The following is a 17,023-nucleotide window of genomic DNA, read 5'->3' as shown; positions in this document are numbered from 1 at the left end:
TCCCAGGCATAGATAACCATAGCCGTATTTGACACAAATTTTTGGAATGTCGGATCCTCAATGCTCTTCAACTTTGTACTTGTTTGGCTTCATAAATATTTTGATATGAACGTCATTGATGAATCTTGGGTAGAAGAAACGCGCGTCTGGCATACTAAATTAGAATCCTGGTACATTTGATAACTATAAGCCCATCTTAAAAGTCATTATAATTCCAAAATGTTTTTAAAAGAGGGACGAAAGATACCAGAGGCACAGTAAACTCATAGATTGAAAATTAACTGACAACGCTATGGCAAAAAAATAAAACGACAAGCAGACAAATTGTACACAAGACACATGGAACACTAAAGACTATAAAGCAACACGAACCCTGAAACTGAGGAACCAATTTCCATTTTAAAAAGTCAAGTGATATAAAAACATGTTGTATCCATCTAAGATTGAAACCATCAGTCTATTCTTTACATACTCAGTCTGTTTTTTTTTAATAAGCTTTAGTAAGATCTATATAAACGTGGTGCTAGAGCGTATGAAAGAAGTTTCATGTCGCTAGTCAAAAGAGAAATAGGACGAAATTGTTAGTGTCATATGTGTCACCTTTTTAAATAAAAGGTTTAATACACTTGTACGCTGTGAATATGTAAGTGTTTGGACTTTATACTCAATATCAAGAATGGTTATTACTATGCTCTCTAATTTATCCCACATATTTTTATAATATTCAACTTTAAAACCGCCTAATACAGATTTTTTCAGTTTCATTTCATAAATATCACCGAGCACTGTATATCACCTTGCCCTGTTATAATCTCATCATTTTCCCTTTTAATGTATAGTTAACTTCTACCCCAATGGGTCTTTGGTATAGAGTTGTCTCATCGGCAATAAAACCACACCCTCTTATTTTTGTATTGTATCAAAGCAGGTATTCAATTTGACAAATGACATTATAATATTCTCATACCAATATATGAATTCTTCAAAGACATGTTGTAAACTACACTCTGAAATAGAATAATAAGATTAAAGGGTATATCAGTTAAGTTATCATGTTGAATAGATGTTAGATATCAATTTCTGTTGAATAAGTGTTTTTTTTATTCGTTTGATGTGTATGAGCTTTTTATTTTTTCTTTTGATTACATACTCTCCAGTTTGAATTTTCCTCGGAGTTCGGTATTTCTGTTATTTTATTTTTTTGTAGCATAATCATAAAATGAACCCACATTTTAATGGTGCTTCTTTTTCAGTTAGATAAACAGACATATTGTTTTACAGTTTGTCTTCTCCTACAATCTGATAGATCCCGATCGATCAGCTCGTTTAGATATAGTTATCCAGGACATCGTCCGTTCATTTTTTATTGGAAATATTCAAGCATAAAATAATTTCGAGTTTCACGATTGCAAATATTTTACCAATATTCTCTTATTTGGCAAATGTGAAGCCTCAATGGTAAAAAAAAGAGACATATATCCTTAACTCCTATGCCAGTCATAAAAGAACAAATTTTAACTCTAAAGGCTTTGAAAACATTAAAAAATATTGTATGGGTTCTGCGGAACCAAGTGTCTCGCCTACTTTTGATGTTAATTGCGGGATGAACAAAAATGAGGAAAAAATCAATTGAAATATTCCTCTTGATATTATCTTCTGATTGTAAGAGGCTTCTTTCCACGATTGGTAAAATCCATGATAGTTTATGAATCTAAAAAATGGTTTAAAACTTTAACTACAGTCTATATATAATGTTAACTGGAAGAAAAGTCCGTCCATTTATAAGTTAAATATGGATAAACAGGTAAAATAAGTTAACAAAATGTCGTCCTTCTATATACTAGCTTTTGATCACAAACAAGCTTCTGTCCAAGTTTAGTTCAAATCCAGGATATTGTGAGAAAGTTAATTTTTTTTTAATTTTACCTCACAGTGTATGTATTGTTGCCTGTCTGAGAAAAAACTAAGTCCATTAATAAGTAAAATACGGAAAATGAAAAAAAAAAATTGAAAATTTATTTCTGGTTTCTATCTTATGATCATAAACAAGCTTCGGTACAAATACAGAATAGTTTAAGAAAGTTATTAAAATTTTGAAAACTTTTACCACAGAGTGAATGGAATGTTTCACGGCAGAAAAACTAGGTCCGTTTCTAAGTTAAATACTGAAAAAGAGTTTTCTTTTTACAAAATTTACTTATGGATACTTTCTTATGAACAAAAACAAGCTTCTGTCCAAGTTTGATAGAAATCCAGGATAGTTTAAGAAAGTTATTAAATTTTAAAAACTTTAAGCACAGAGTGAATGTTTGTGGACTTGGCCAACGACGACGAACACGGAATGCAGGATCGCTGTGACTAAAGCCGAAGGTTCGACAAAACTGACATTTATTAGAACTTGATTTAACTTATTATACCCTGATAATAAGATTTAATTAAAATTAAAACTACCTACCCCGTTTCTAAACTTTGTCAAATTATAACACAATAAACAATACCAACTATTTAACCAAAAGACTTATGATATATTTGAAAGTGATAATGATAAAAGCCAGCCGAGATCCATATTTGTTGTTAAAACTCATGATAAATAATTCAAAGTCCAAACGATTAATTTTACTAATTAGCTATATCAGAGAGATAACAGCAAAACATGGACGAGGTCTACTTTGTTATTTGGGTCTGACATAATCTGAAGGTTATTGCCGTTTATCGTATGTTGATGTTGTCAAATAACTGGAAAACCGTATGTCATCTCCCATTGACTCCAATGCAAACTTATTACTGGAATAGATATATACCTGGTATAAACCCTATTCTTGATCCATCGTACAAAAATGTTTCATTACAAACAGTATGTAACAATTAGCGAAGTACAAGACTCCGGTGTGATATAGAAAGCTCTCCCCATATTAGGCAGTCCATTATAACCTTACCTTGAAAGAAAACTGAAGACACCAACAATGGCAATCAAAATGCATCAGTCAAAGAAACACCGACAAACTTAACAAAACCTAGAAAGATACAAAACCAAACAAAAGTACAATAACAAAAATACCTTACTCTTAGGAGATTTAAAACAGAAAGCCCCTATCAAATGCCTGTACCAAGTCAGTAATATAACAATTGTTTTCTATTCGTTTGATGTGTTTGTCATCATCGATATCAATGTATTTCCATGGTTTTAGTTTGTAACTGCCATCATTTTTATTTATTTCTAATAGGCTCCAAAAAAGTAGTTAGAACAATTACCATTATTTTCGTGATAAATACCTATTTGTTCTGGATTCTGGTTTAGCAAATGTCAAAGTAAGGTCATATGCATTAAAAAAAATTCACTGTCTATACCAATAGGAGTACTTCAAACTAATTCAACTCAATTTTTTTATTTTCAAAATCAATATGCATGCAAAAATTCTTATATAAAATAAAGTTGCAGGTTTTAAAATATTTATTTCAAAGAGAAAAACAAAACATAATATATAAATAAAATATCAATAAATGTCATTTATGCTTATGTTAAAAAGACAAACATTTATCCATACATCTGTAGTGACTGGAGTATATAATGGGTGGCATTTTAATCTTAGCCATGTTAAATTTACTCTGCTATAAGTCTTTTCAAAGTGTTAAGAATCAGAAATGTTTGTCATTTTTGTAATGTCTATGTTTAAATTAACATAATCCATAATATTATACTCAGTACTTTGACAATAGCATAGCACCAGGCCTTGCCAGTCATATATTTCTTTATGTTCTTAAAGTTTTCAATTTATTCATCATGTAAAATGATACTGCCATATATATATATACATATATATATATATATATATATATATATGGACTACAAACAATATTCATGCAGATATTCTTTCATAAAGTTACAGGTTTTAAAATGTTTTATTTCATAGAGAAAAACTCATATATAAGTGAACTACAACAATATGCAATTTACTTATCATGTAAATCATCATTCTTGTATTAATGCATTTAAAGATTTTAGTACAAGTATGATATCATAATAAGGTATGAAGGAGATGTGGTATGATTACTATTTCCAATAAGACATGTACACTCGAGACTAAATGATGAATATAATTGCTATAGGTCACTGTTTTGACTTCAAAATGTGCAAAACCAATATCGCATACCAAGCTGTCAAAGGTCACAAAAATTAAACAATTTTAACAAGAAAACCAACATCCGAATTTATGTAAAATAAACAATTAATGAAAATAATAATTTTATATACAGCAACAAACAACATACGAATTACAGGATCCCTGCTTAGGACAGTCAAATACATAAGATGGTGGAGGGGTTAAACATGTTTGTGTGTATCTAACTCAACCTGTGGTAGTGATGTGTCAGTTACTCATCAAATCGATACAAAGCACAAAAGCAACTTAACAAAAACGTAAGACACAAATTACAGATCTGACAGTACTTAAAGTTACTGTAAGCCTATACAAAGTCAATAAAAAAACTAATTATAAAGTATGTACATTATATTCAAGTCATTCAAAGATAAAATATCAATTGTCTTCAAATATCACATTCAATGGATTTCAGACATTAACTGTGTTTGGTAAGCCACAAACAAAGATGCATTGATGTACTAGTACTTTCAGAAAACCTAAACTTTTTTAATCTATATTTAAGGTTTTGTCCATTTTCATTGATATTGAATATTCTTCATAGAGTTAAATACTTTAGCATTAGAAGAACTGTTTTTGACCCCACAATTGTAGTACATTTGATATACTGCTAATTCAAAAATATTTGCAAGCATTTACTATTGCAATAGTAGAACAACCTAGAATTCAGAAAATACCATCAAAATGATTTTATGCATTTATGAAACTTATCCATTTGCAGTTTTTGAAATATATATACTTATATTCTATAAAATGTGAGTAAAAAAAAACTTCAAACAATTGCTTGGTCTTAAAATGTTCTTATGACGTTCTTTTATGGAATGTATAGTGAATTGCCTTCTAAATGGAACACTTTTATAGTGATATCAAAGTCGATGAACACACACATTTTGTGTTACAGATATGTAAACCTCATATATTCAAATTCATTAGGTAACAAATTTCAACATCTTCATTGCATAAATTGTGATATTGCATTTCTGAAGTTAATGGATTTGCAACCCTTCCTGAATTATTTAAGGAATGACTGTAATATTTTTTCTGTCTATGAAGAAATAACATAAAAAATTTGGTGCACACTGAATAACCCGCGTAGCGGGTTATTTAACAGTGTGCACCACATTTTTTATGTTTATATATCGAATAGACAGAAAAAATATTACAGTCATTTCTTATAATTTAATTCTAAATTCCATTTTAAACCGTAGAAAACCATGAAAAAACGTTGATGACGTCATGGTCACATGACTAAATTATGTCTATGGGCTCATAACAAAATAACGTCAGACAATCAGAAGACGCGTTACATCCAAAATTAAATTATTACTCAATACTAAACACTACAATGAAAGTTCAAGGCTGTATTTTTTATCAAGCAAAATATGTTACTGTGTGTTCATTTATAAATCAACTAGTAAACTGGTAACTACAAAACTTTAGTTTTTACACTTTGTCCTTCATATTAACAATCAACAAGGTAAACAATCAGTAGAAGGTATTTACTGAAGAAAAAATGAAATCCCAACTCTCTCTTTTTTGCTATCTTAAGACAGTCATACTTTAACACACAATGATTTGAAGTTGAATTTTTTCAGATTTTTTTCATTAGTTTTGTGAATTGAAACCCTTCATTTCCTTTATGTACTGTTTAGTCTATTACTTGCAAAGAAAAAATGAAACCACTTTCACAGATTCTTGAGCAATTCAGCGTAAATAACAAATCAGACTCTGTTAATCAGAATATGACAAACTTACTGTAGACTTTTAAAAAACACACAAAACAAACATCATAAAATTGGAATGTAACCAAGTGTAAAAAGAAAAATGCAACTTTTTGGAATCTAATTATTTGGATGGCAATATGATTAAATACATGACAAAGATAGGTGTTGTTGAAAATTCGTCACACTCAATGCTGAAAGGCCCTAGGGAGAACACTAGACTTAATTAATTAAATTGTGTTTCTATATATGAATCGTAAAAGATGCGGTACAATGATACTAACTACTAAGCAAATGCAAATTTATAGTTTGTTTCTGTGTGTGTTACATTTTAATGTTGTGTTTCCGTTGTGTCGTTTGTTTTTTCTTATTTTTGAGTGTGAATTCACATTACTATAAGACGTGTCACGGTACTTATCTATCCCAAATTCATGTATTTGGTTTTGATGTGAGCTGCGTCGGATAGAAATCGACCTTATGCAAATGAATATCAATACATCTTTTAACCTTTTGTCGGGTTGAAAAAATCGCTATGAACAATCAGTATATGTAACTGTTGATATGAGATAACTTTGTTGATATGAAAACCCTATATATCAGACCAAAATTTATCTTTGAATCGTTTTTTAAATGTTCCTCAATTAAACAAAATCTTATACATATATAAACATACGTACACTTACATAATGTCGATTTCTATCCGACGCAGCTCATGTTATATTTGTTATTCTCATAGGATTTTTTCTAATGCTTAGTCCGTTTCTGTGTGTGTGTGTGTGTGTTACATTTTAATGTTGTGTCGTTGTTCTCCTCTTATATTTAATGCGTTTCCCTCAGTTTTAGTTTGTTACCCCGATTTTGTTTTTTGTCCATGAATTTATGAGTTTTGAACAGCAGTATACTACTGTTGCCTTTATTAAGCTTAATAAAAGAATATATAAATATTTTCAAATAAATTACCCAATAACGACTGAGTTCAATACAATGTAAAATTAAAATTCTGTAAAAACAAATATATACAAAATCATACAAATGAAGCAAAATAATACATAAACACTGTTTCAGATGAAAAATGTATAAATCTTATTCATGGTGTGAATAGCTGGAAACATGTAGTACATTTAAAATTTATTGGGGACATTTCAATTCAGTTTGCAATAACAGAAAATAATTCTTTTAGGAAATTCAGTGATCACACAAAGATATTTGTAACCTCTTCTTCAATTTAAAGCTTAAGAATACCCTAATGTTACAGATCATAACAACTTTTTTGTGTTAGTACAGCAAATCACATATAATTTGAACATTTTTTTTTAAAATACAATCATAACTCACAAATAACTTAACAATCTATTTCTTGCTGTAACTTTTTTTTAGTAGTTTTGAATAACCAATTTGGGTGTGTTACTTAAATGGAGCATTTATGAGTAACAAAAAAAGACATAAACACTCCTTAAATTATTATGGTTTCAGGAAATGTTGCATTCTGTATTTCAACAATGTTTTTGTTTGTCTGTGAAACCAATTTTCTTTTTTTTTTCATATATACAATTTAATATTAAAAAAGGGCAAAAATGTCTGAATTTATAGTTCCTTTATGTATTGGATTTCATAACATTTTTGGGGTGTAAAGTACAACAAATCACAAAACCCATATTCCAAAGTACAATTCATTTCTTGCTTATATCTTTTTTAACAATACAGAACAGAAATGTATTCAGTACAGATAATAATTTAGAAGTATAATCAAACATGTTTGTCAAACATTATATTATAACATGATATTTCAATGTATTATGCAAAAGAAGAATATTAGACCATTCAAATCAAAACCTCTGTTTTTCAAAATCATGAAAAATATTTTCTAAGGTACTATATTTTGTATAACTTTCTGATTTGGGTACCCTTTTGTGGTTTAACTAATGGTCAAATTTATTATCTGATAATGAAAAAAGTACATACATAATTTGTTTAGTGGTGATTCTATACCATTAGCATGGTCAATCAATATTTTGTTAATCTAGTTTTCTTTCTTTGTTATCAAATGGCTGAGGCAAAATTTTGAACAAAGGAGTGATGATCAAAACCCATTCTTATATTGTTTCAATGAAATATAAAAAATATTACTGGTATGAATGTCCTGTCAGGGACTAGAAATCCTCTAAAAACAAGAGGTCACCAGATCTTACCCAGAATATTTTAACAGGTAATCTGGCACAGAGGTAGAGATAGAACTTTTATTTATTTACTCTGAATAGCATCAGATCTATATTAAAATTCTTCTTCAGTATCTGTTCCTCCCAGTAATGGCTGTTTCCCTCCATTTACTGAAGAGGAGCTGTATTTCAGCTGCATTGACATTGGTGACAAGGAAGATAATCTCAATCTTCTATGTCGATGAATTCTTTGTTGTCGACATGCAGCTATACTAAATATTCCTGCTACTGTTGCTATAAATACCAGTAATACAATATCTACAATAAATTCACATAATTTGCGTTATTATGCAATTTATTTTATGTTTTATGTCCATACACCTAATTGCTATAAATATTCCATTCCGGATCAGTTCTAAAATTACACAACTTTTTTATCCAGTTGAAGCTATCTGGGACCTTGGTTAAACAATGCACTATGCATGATACTTTTTAATGAGACCTGTTTAAACTACCGTAAATACTTCAAACAAAATATTTTTGCACTTCAATTTTAATTTCGAAAAAGTGGATCATAATCTATCAAAGTTTACTAATGACCGCTTTCTTAAGTTTTTCCTGCCTCAGCTCACTACTGATGACCTCTATTTTTTAGAGGCCTGACCCTAACAGGAAGTTGTGTAAATGACTGTTTTCCCAGATTGGACTAAACAGCAATAAAGTGTATTAGATACAGGTACATGTGGTGCTTTCATGTATATGGTTCAACTTGATTGATTTTATCGCCACTTTAACCATCATGACCATTGTCTAATTTTCATGATGGTCAGTTTGTTTTGATGGAGAAAGCCAGAATGCCCAGAGTGAGCAATCGACCTTTGGAAAAAAACTGAAAAATTGACAGACTAGTGATACATTATATACCGATTGTGCATTATGCATATAAGGTTTCAACTTTCAAGATAATTATTAATGTTATTCTGAAGAGTACAGTAGATTTATCATTATTTGTGGGATACCTATTCTTGTACATTTAGTGGGTTTCATTTCACTGCAAATTTTAATGTTTAACATGTTTAATGGAGAATACTTTTTTTTTATCAGTTTGTATATACATGTATGCAGACATTAGCAAAACCATAATAGTTATCAAAGGTGCCAGGAATTTATTTTTGTACGCCAGATGCGCATTTCGTCTACATAAGACTCATCAGTGACACTCATATCAAAACATTTATAAAGCCAAACAAGTAAAATCTAATATCCCTGAAAATACTTTTTTTCCTCTATCAAGGAAAAATTGGTACATTATATCCATAAAATTAAATGGATCCACAGTATCAGTAACACACCTTTTTTTCTCTTCTATGATTCCACACTTCATTTATATATGATTATTTGAAAAGTTTCTACTTACAAAAACATGCTTTATTTAAACATTTGTTGAACCCTAACATTGCAAGACTGTGCATGAAGGAGAACTTCTCTTTTAAATCTCACCACTTCACCCTATCTGTTTCAAAAAGAGAAGTAACTTCTCCCTATGATTCTGAAGTAGTGTGAGCCCTGAATAAATACAGACTAAAACAAAGGCCAGAGGCTACTTACTGAACAAATTGCAAATTAATTTGTTTACTTACAAATAAGGAATGTTGAATCATAGCTTAAAAAGCTTTTGGATTTATGAACTGCAGATTTAACCACCAGTAAACTCTCCACATTTTCCAAGGACCCATTATTTGGAGCTGGTTTAATTCCCAGGATTTCACACATTAATGGATAGATGTCTACATTATTAAATGTGTCTATGGAGAAGCCCTTTTTAAATGATGGTCCTCTTGCAATGAAAAATGGATGCATGTCTTTAAAACTGTTATTGTATCCATGATTTCCTCCTGAAAAATAATACTTGACATTTAGCTCTAAATAAATGAGGAATCATGTCAAATAAATCCCCTCCGACAGCTATGCATTAACAGTGCTCTCCCTAGGCTGTTTTAGGGATGGGGTATGGGTATTCAGCGCTGTGCTAAAAGCAGACTGCAGTGGTATCCAATCAAATATATGCACTATTGTTTTTAGAACTTTGAACTTTCCAGTGTTAATCTGTACAATTCCAATCAGATGGTGGGTCGGTTGATTTATTAAAAAGATCATTTATTCACCCAAGAAATTCAAATGTTGAAGGTCAATTCAATACAAGAACTAAGTGGGGTCACTTTAACTGTCAAAAAACCCTATTTCTTTCTGGAGTATGATTGTTTCGACATTTTACTGTCTATAATATATATCTACTTTTATTTATAAATTCTTAAACATCCAGAATTTGGACGTTCAGCTGACATTTTGTACAGCCTCTTGCCTCTATTGTAGAAGACCTTAGGTATGTTTTGCTTTTCTGTAATACTGGGTTCTTGTCTCAATTATATTTACAACAGATTTCCTTTTAGCTAAAAAAAATTAGTTTTATACAAGGGAAGAAATAAATCTTTTCTTACAAAAGGTGAATTCAGAAAAAAATACATGTACATTGTACTAGTAACATACATTGTACATGTACATGTATATTTGTAAGTCCATGAAAGAGTAAATACATGTTATACCATTAAGCCATATAAAATGGTATGTGTGGTTCGAGTTACATCTAAAAAAAAATGTTGAGTACATCCTAAGGTAGGGATTTGTTTTTCATTCAGTCTAAGGGAGCAACATTCTAACTTTAACAGTGCTGAATGAAAAGTGACAAAAAATATGTCAGGTAGTTTTATAAAGACTAAAAAGTAGGGTAGGTAGGGTAACTGGATTGCACACATATATTTTTATTTGGCCTTACTTTCAATCTTGGATTTATTGTGGCTAAGTGAATACTCTTCATCTGTCACTAACAAAAGAGGCTGTATTCTTCTGTTATGTTTATAATGCATGTCATCTGGAATGTCAGCTTTTTTGTATACTGTTAAATGTGGAATGTTTGATAATTTTTTGTATAATTCATCTTCTTTACCTGCAAAAGATACATACATAAATGTTAAAAAATATATTGACATACATGTCATGACATACTAAAGTGAGATATAAACATGATAAATGTATTTATGATATATTTCAACATGATGAATTTGAATTAATACTTTATTTTTGGCTCCATTGACATGATTGAGCCAAACTATCTCATCAATATACCATAACACTCATGCTTTAATCTACAAAAATGACAGGGGCGAAACCTCTTACAAAACAAGAATGTGTCCTCAGTACACGAATGCCCCACTCGCACTATCATTTTCCATGTTCAGTGGACCGTGAAATTGGGATAAAAACTCTAATTTGGCATTAAAATTAGAAAGATCATATCATAGGGGACATGTGTACTAAGTTTGAAGTCGATTGGACTTAAACTTCATCAAAAACTACCTTGACCAAAAACTTTAACCTGAAGCGGGACAGACGGACGGACGGACGAACGAACGGACAGACGGACGGACGCACAGACCAGAAAACATAATGCCCCTCTACTATTGTAGGTGGGGCATAAAAAGTACAAATGTAGTGTTTCATGCTAAATATTAGTACAATGTTAGGGAACACACTTGGCATTGTCAATTTTACAAATTGTGATTTTTTATTTGAAGTGATAACGAAATACTGCTGCATGCAATTTTATGTAGCATATTTACCTGACGATATCAGGATATTGGTATTTAGTCAAACCCAGTGTTCTCCCCAGGCCGTTTTAGCGCCGCGATTTTCAGCGCTATTTCAATTTCCCGCTGTCCTATTGCACTGACCGCGTCGCTATCCCGTTCAACCGCGTCGCTATATTTTTTTTCGTATTTTTTAAAATTTCCCGCTTATTTTTCTTTTCGGATCACGTGATTGACTGGTTAACGATTTTTGAAAGAATTATTTCCGTTGTATTTAAGTAACTCCGCGGGACCAGTCTAAGAAATTTTACAAAATGGCGTCGTTGAGAGATCAAAATAAACAAAGATTTCAACATTGACATCTATTTAATGAATATATAGAGGCATATATGAATGAAATGAGAAGAAATAAATTGACCGCATTTCCCAACGACATTCACAAACTTGTTTAACGAACTTTGAACAAACACTGATTTTAACAACGATCAAATTGGCTTCAATGAGCTAGTCTTTGAAGTATTAATTATCACCCAATCGAACTAATACCTGTTTAATCAGCAATTCTACAGTAATGAATTTTACCCTTTGAAAACAATTAAGAGGATATGATTAGAAAAACAAACCCCAAGCTGATACTAGACTTGAGAAATTCACTTTCTCGATGTCCAGCTTGGGTGAAGCCAAGTTAAACGTCGTAAGGTTAACAGAACACTGCTACATTTTTTCGCTTTATAAAGATGCCGAAACGTATGAAAGGAATGGACAGTGCTAACAGAGACATATAATACATGTCTCGGGTGCTGAAAAGTTCATTTCTATATTATATAAGGGAAGTTTTACCCCCTTCTCTGACAACGTTGTCTCGACCATTTTTTGAACCATCTACGATTATATCATTACTTTTTTTGCGTTTACAACCGAACTGTCGAACCTGTATTGCTTGAAAGAAGCATCCCTGTTATCAAGGGATTCATTATAAGCCCGTATTTTACGATTACTTGACCATACATGGCTCTTTTTCAAATGGATAAGGGAATAAAACAAAACGAAAATTTTGTGTAAATATATATAAAATATCGATATTTGTCAACCAATCATCAATATATCTTAATTAAATATTGCTTTAAATTTAATGTAAACAGAGGATGGCTTGGATAAGGAATAGTATTTAATGCTAAAAAAAGACACAGGTGTAAACAGGAAGTTATGTCAGCCAGTAAGGGAGATAATTTGGGAGGGAAAGACCTAAAAGAAGTATTGTCAAATCTTGACAAACTTATCTGGTGGCATGTATTCAAATGTTTATAAAATTATCAAACAAAACCTTTAAAGGTGGTAGTTGTTTCAATTGGCATACATAATGTATTTGATTGGTAATTCACCTTTGAAATAAAAAAAATCTCTTTAAAATATTTTTAAAGGATTTCTTTCATATTCATAATTGGAATATTTTAGCCTTTTTTTTAAGCAAGTCTTTGATAAGATTTGAATATTATTAAAAGGGCAATTTCATTTCTTCCTTTGAAATACTATACTCATTTTTATTGAAAAGTTGTACTTTGCTAGAAATGTTAATAAAAGTAAATGTAAAAAATACCAATCTTGTCATTGAAAACTTTCTCACAGAAGCTGACAATGACTTTATTGTTGGTCCTACATGTTCTGCAACATCACCTGTTAGTGATAAGAAATCTTCACATCTAAGCAGTCTGGTATAGACCCACCATGGAAAAGACTTCTCCTTGGGTTTTATAGACAGATGATATGAGGATTATATGTATTTACAATGGAGACAAAAAGACTTTTCTTCTATCATGTCTATATCCAGACAATAACATTAGCAAACAAAGGGGTAACTTCCATGAGCATGATGAGGACATCATTACAATAGAAAACATCAATAGCATTATATAAGAAAAACACATAACAAATCAATTACAAACCAACCGCGCGCCGCGACAAAGTTACTGAGAATTGTCGAAAATCACGCGCTTACCACAGCGCTATCCAAAAATCCTGGGGAGAAGTTTGAAACCTAAACTGGAATTTGTGACACAATTAGAATTCTAAAATTTATAAATGTAAACAACATGTCGAAATATTTAGGCTTGAAATAAATATATTTTTGGATAAGTTAATGCAAGCACACGAGGTGTATAGTGTCTTATACGATTACAGGTTTGTAATATTTAACAACCATATTATATCAGTGTGTTAAAACACGTTAATAATGAGCTTTGAAAGGCAAGTAGTTCGAGCATTTTTCTGAGTAAGTGTTAAAAATTTCAAACAAATATTCTTTACTGTGGTTAGCATTCATTAGTCGTCAGTATCTATAGATTAACAACATGTGGTTATATTGATAATTTAGAATCTTCCTTGAAGCTGGCGCACAAATTCGCAGCTTAATAATTCGATTGATGTGTCATTTGTATACAAGAGTTATATTCCTTTGAACTATGAGTCTATGTTAAATTTCATAAAGTCAATATGTTGATTGTTTACCTTGAACAGGATTTATAATTTTATCTTGTACATGTAGTTTTTTTTATTGAATTTAAAATTGTTACAAAATCTGTAATGAACTAGATACTCGTATTTTTCATTAACTTATCAAAGACATGTATGAATATCTATAATTTCTTTTATTTGTTTTGAAATGTTTAAAATAAATATATACCAATATAAAGAATTATTTTGTTATCTTATAAATATGTTTTTGTTATCTGTAAGTATTCATACAATGTTTATATGTCAAAAATAAGCAAGGTCAAGTCTGCCTTCATCATCACTAACTATCTTAGACCCATGAGACAAACTGCTCTGAATCACAGATCACAGGCACTAGCATCAGAATAAAAAATTCCTTTATTATACCTTAATATATCATTAAGGTATATAGGGGGAATTATTCTGAAACAAGTGACTATGTCACAGAAAAATCATCTTCCAAGTATTAATGAAATTGCTCTCTATTAAAACCATATCCTGGAAATTATTAAAAAAAATTACTTTTTTCCTACTTTTAATTTGAGGTACAATTATGCCGGTGAAAAACATAAATTTGTGCTGTCAAGAATACAGTTTCAAGTTGTGATATGCATAAAAAAATGTTGAACAGCATTCGTCCTTCTACCTGTAAAGGCATTTGTTTCTAAGATCGATATGGTGTATACCATTATGCCAGAACTCAAATGAAGCAGAAAGCTGATGTAACTTATCTGCTTTACTCAATCCCTTAAGACAAATACATGAAAGAAGTGTAATAACGCCTAACACAAACACGCACAAACACAAAACAGTACACCATAGCCAGGCCCGTAGCCAGGAATTTCCAAAGGGGGGTTATTTGGCCTCAAAAACTAGACTTTAACAGTCACAATTCAAACAGAACGTTGACTTTAACAGTCATTATTTGTTTTCAAGGGGGGTTCAAACGAACCCCCCGAACCCCTCCTGGCTACGGGTATGATAGCCACCACTTTATTCCAGAAGCTTCTAACTGATGCTGAATGCTAGAGTGTAAAATTGTAATTGGGACCTACCCAAAACATTTAGAACTTTTCTGAAAAAGCTAGAGTATAAATGAAAACAGAACTATATCATCTTCCCATAATGATTGAATGTTAGGAAAATTGACCAGAGTTATCTTACTTTAATCACAGAGAGGGGAAAGCAAACAATTTTTAATTTAAGCCTAACTAACATTAACAAATGAAGTTACCTTATTGAAATATAATATAAGGACTTTGTTAGCTAAATCTATTAATTTTATTAGATATCATGAATGTTTATGACAATAGAGAAACAATCTATTTTATGTATTTAGTGTATTTAATGCTACATGTAAGGCTTTATCTAAAGTCTGGTGTCACTAAAAAAAGTAATGGTGATCATTGTGATGCTTAATTTAACATGTTTAATGTTTTGTGTCATGTGTAACATACATTACATTTGTTTTTTGTACTAGGACAAACTACATTGTATTACAACAGGACAGAGTATATCAGTTCAATATTGTAAGATCATGAAGATTGTCTAATGAATATTATTATTTGGTTAACACGTTACAACTCTATTTACCTGGATTAGGAAGCACACTGCCAATAGGATCGCTTGAAAATATTCTATAGTCTAATGGTGAAATATAATCATCTAAGTTTATCATTTTTGATTGTGGAGTTGAAGCCATTCCATGGTCACTTGTAATGATAATATCTGTGTCATCTAAAATTCCTTTTTTGTCTAATTCATTTAAAAGATATCCTACAATTTTATCTAACTCTATGACCTTCTGATTTATTTCTGGATTATCTGGTCCCACTTGATGACCAGTATGATCTGGTTCTTCAAAATATAATAATCCTAAATTTACAGAATATTTATCGGTGAACCACCGGACAATTGTGTCAACTCTTGTTTTGTATTCTACAGTACGGTCATACGGTAAATATTTGAATGGTAAAACACCTTTGACTGGTGCTTGATCACCAGGCCAGAACATAACTCCTGTTCGTCTACAGTAACCATGGTAACACTCATTTTGAAGTTGATTTGTTACCCATATTGGTTCCCCTCCATTGTCGAACCATTTTGAACTTTTTTCTTGATTTTCATTATAAATGTTAAAAGTTTCATTTAGCACCGGATCAAACATAACATTGCCGACAATGCCATGACTTTCTTCATATAAACCGGTCACAATAGTGTAATGATTTGGAAAAGTTTTGGTTATGAATGCATTTTTAATACCATTTCTTGCATGTACACCTTCATTCATTAATCTATGAAAATTTGGTGTAGAATGCTTTGTTTCATTTCTCGATAGGTAATCCCATCTAAAGCCATCAAATGAAACTAATAGCAAGCGTGGAACTTTTTTATCAACTGCTGTTGCTAGAATCAGAATAAAAAAGGACAAACAGATTAGTAAAGTTGATATTTTAGGGAAAGGAACTATTCTGTGGATGAAGAACATTTCAAATTGTGTTGAATGTCTAGAAAATAACGAATGATTTCTCTTCTACATCCTGTAAAGGTCTATTTAGGATCTTTGGACAGAAGTTTCGGATGAGCTGGCCAAAATTAACAACAGGAAGTACACAATAAATACTAATTCTGTCCATTTGTGGTACAGCTATAGTTGTTTTCCGGTTATTTTTATAAGTTCTTCTTAGTGATTTTAAAAGTATTTTATCGTCGCTGGGCTTCTAAAATGTTGTAAATTACAAATTTTTCAAAAGAAAAAAATATCTCGCAAACAGGCTTTGAAAAGAAATAAAAACTTTGACATTTCTGGATTATCCAAGAACTTAAATTATTTTCACAGAAATAAAGAATTTTTA

The 17,023-nt window shown here is 30.8% G+C and overlaps 1 protein-coding gene across 1 annotated transcript; it reads right to left on the bottom strand.

Annotated features, from left to right (window-relative positions):
• Positions 1-7,052: 7,052 nt before the first annotated feature.
• Positions 7,053-16,797, bottom strand: LOC139491286 (ectonucleotide pyrophosphatase/phosphodiesterase family member 5-like). The gene is made up of 4 exons (XM_071278843.1): positions 15,762-16,797; positions 10,868-11,038; positions 9,675-9,929; positions 7,053-8,352 (listed from the first exon to the last, which is right to left on the bottom strand). The coding sequence occupies exons 1-4, from the start codon at positions 16,654-16,656 to the stop codon at positions 8,150-8,152; spliced, it is 1,524 nt and encodes a 507-aa protein (XP_071134944.1). The 5' UTR covers positions 16,657-16,797; the 3' UTR covers positions 7,053-8,149.
• Between the last annotated feature and the right edge of the window lie 226 nt (positions 16,798-17,023).

Source organism: Mytilus edulis, chromosome 10 (assembly GCF_963676685.1).
Source record: "Mytilus edulis chromosome 10, xbMytEdul2.2, whole genome shotgun sequence".
NCBI classification, from domain to species: Eukaryota; Metazoa; Mollusca; class Bivalvia; order Mytilida; family Mytilidae; genus Mytilus; species Mytilus edulis.
This window is presented reverse-complemented; position numbering and strand designations above follow the sequence as displayed.

What these genes read in the sequence shown, in the direction of transcription:
- LOC139491286 (XM_071278843.1), bottom strand. Translation starts at nt 16,656, where the DNA reads ATGTTCTTCATCCACAGAATAGTTCCTTTCCCTAAAATATCAACTTTA. An exon ending in CAGTGTGCTTCCTAATCCAG is followed by an intron (nt 11,039 to 15,761) that starts GTAAATAGAGTT and finishes TATCTTTTGCAG; the next exon opens with GTAAAGAAGATGAATTATAC. An exon ending in TGATTCAACATTCCTTATTT is followed by an intron (nt 8,353 to 9,674) that starts GTAAGTAAACAA and finishes AATTTATTGTAG; the next exon opens with ATATTGTATTACTGGTATTT.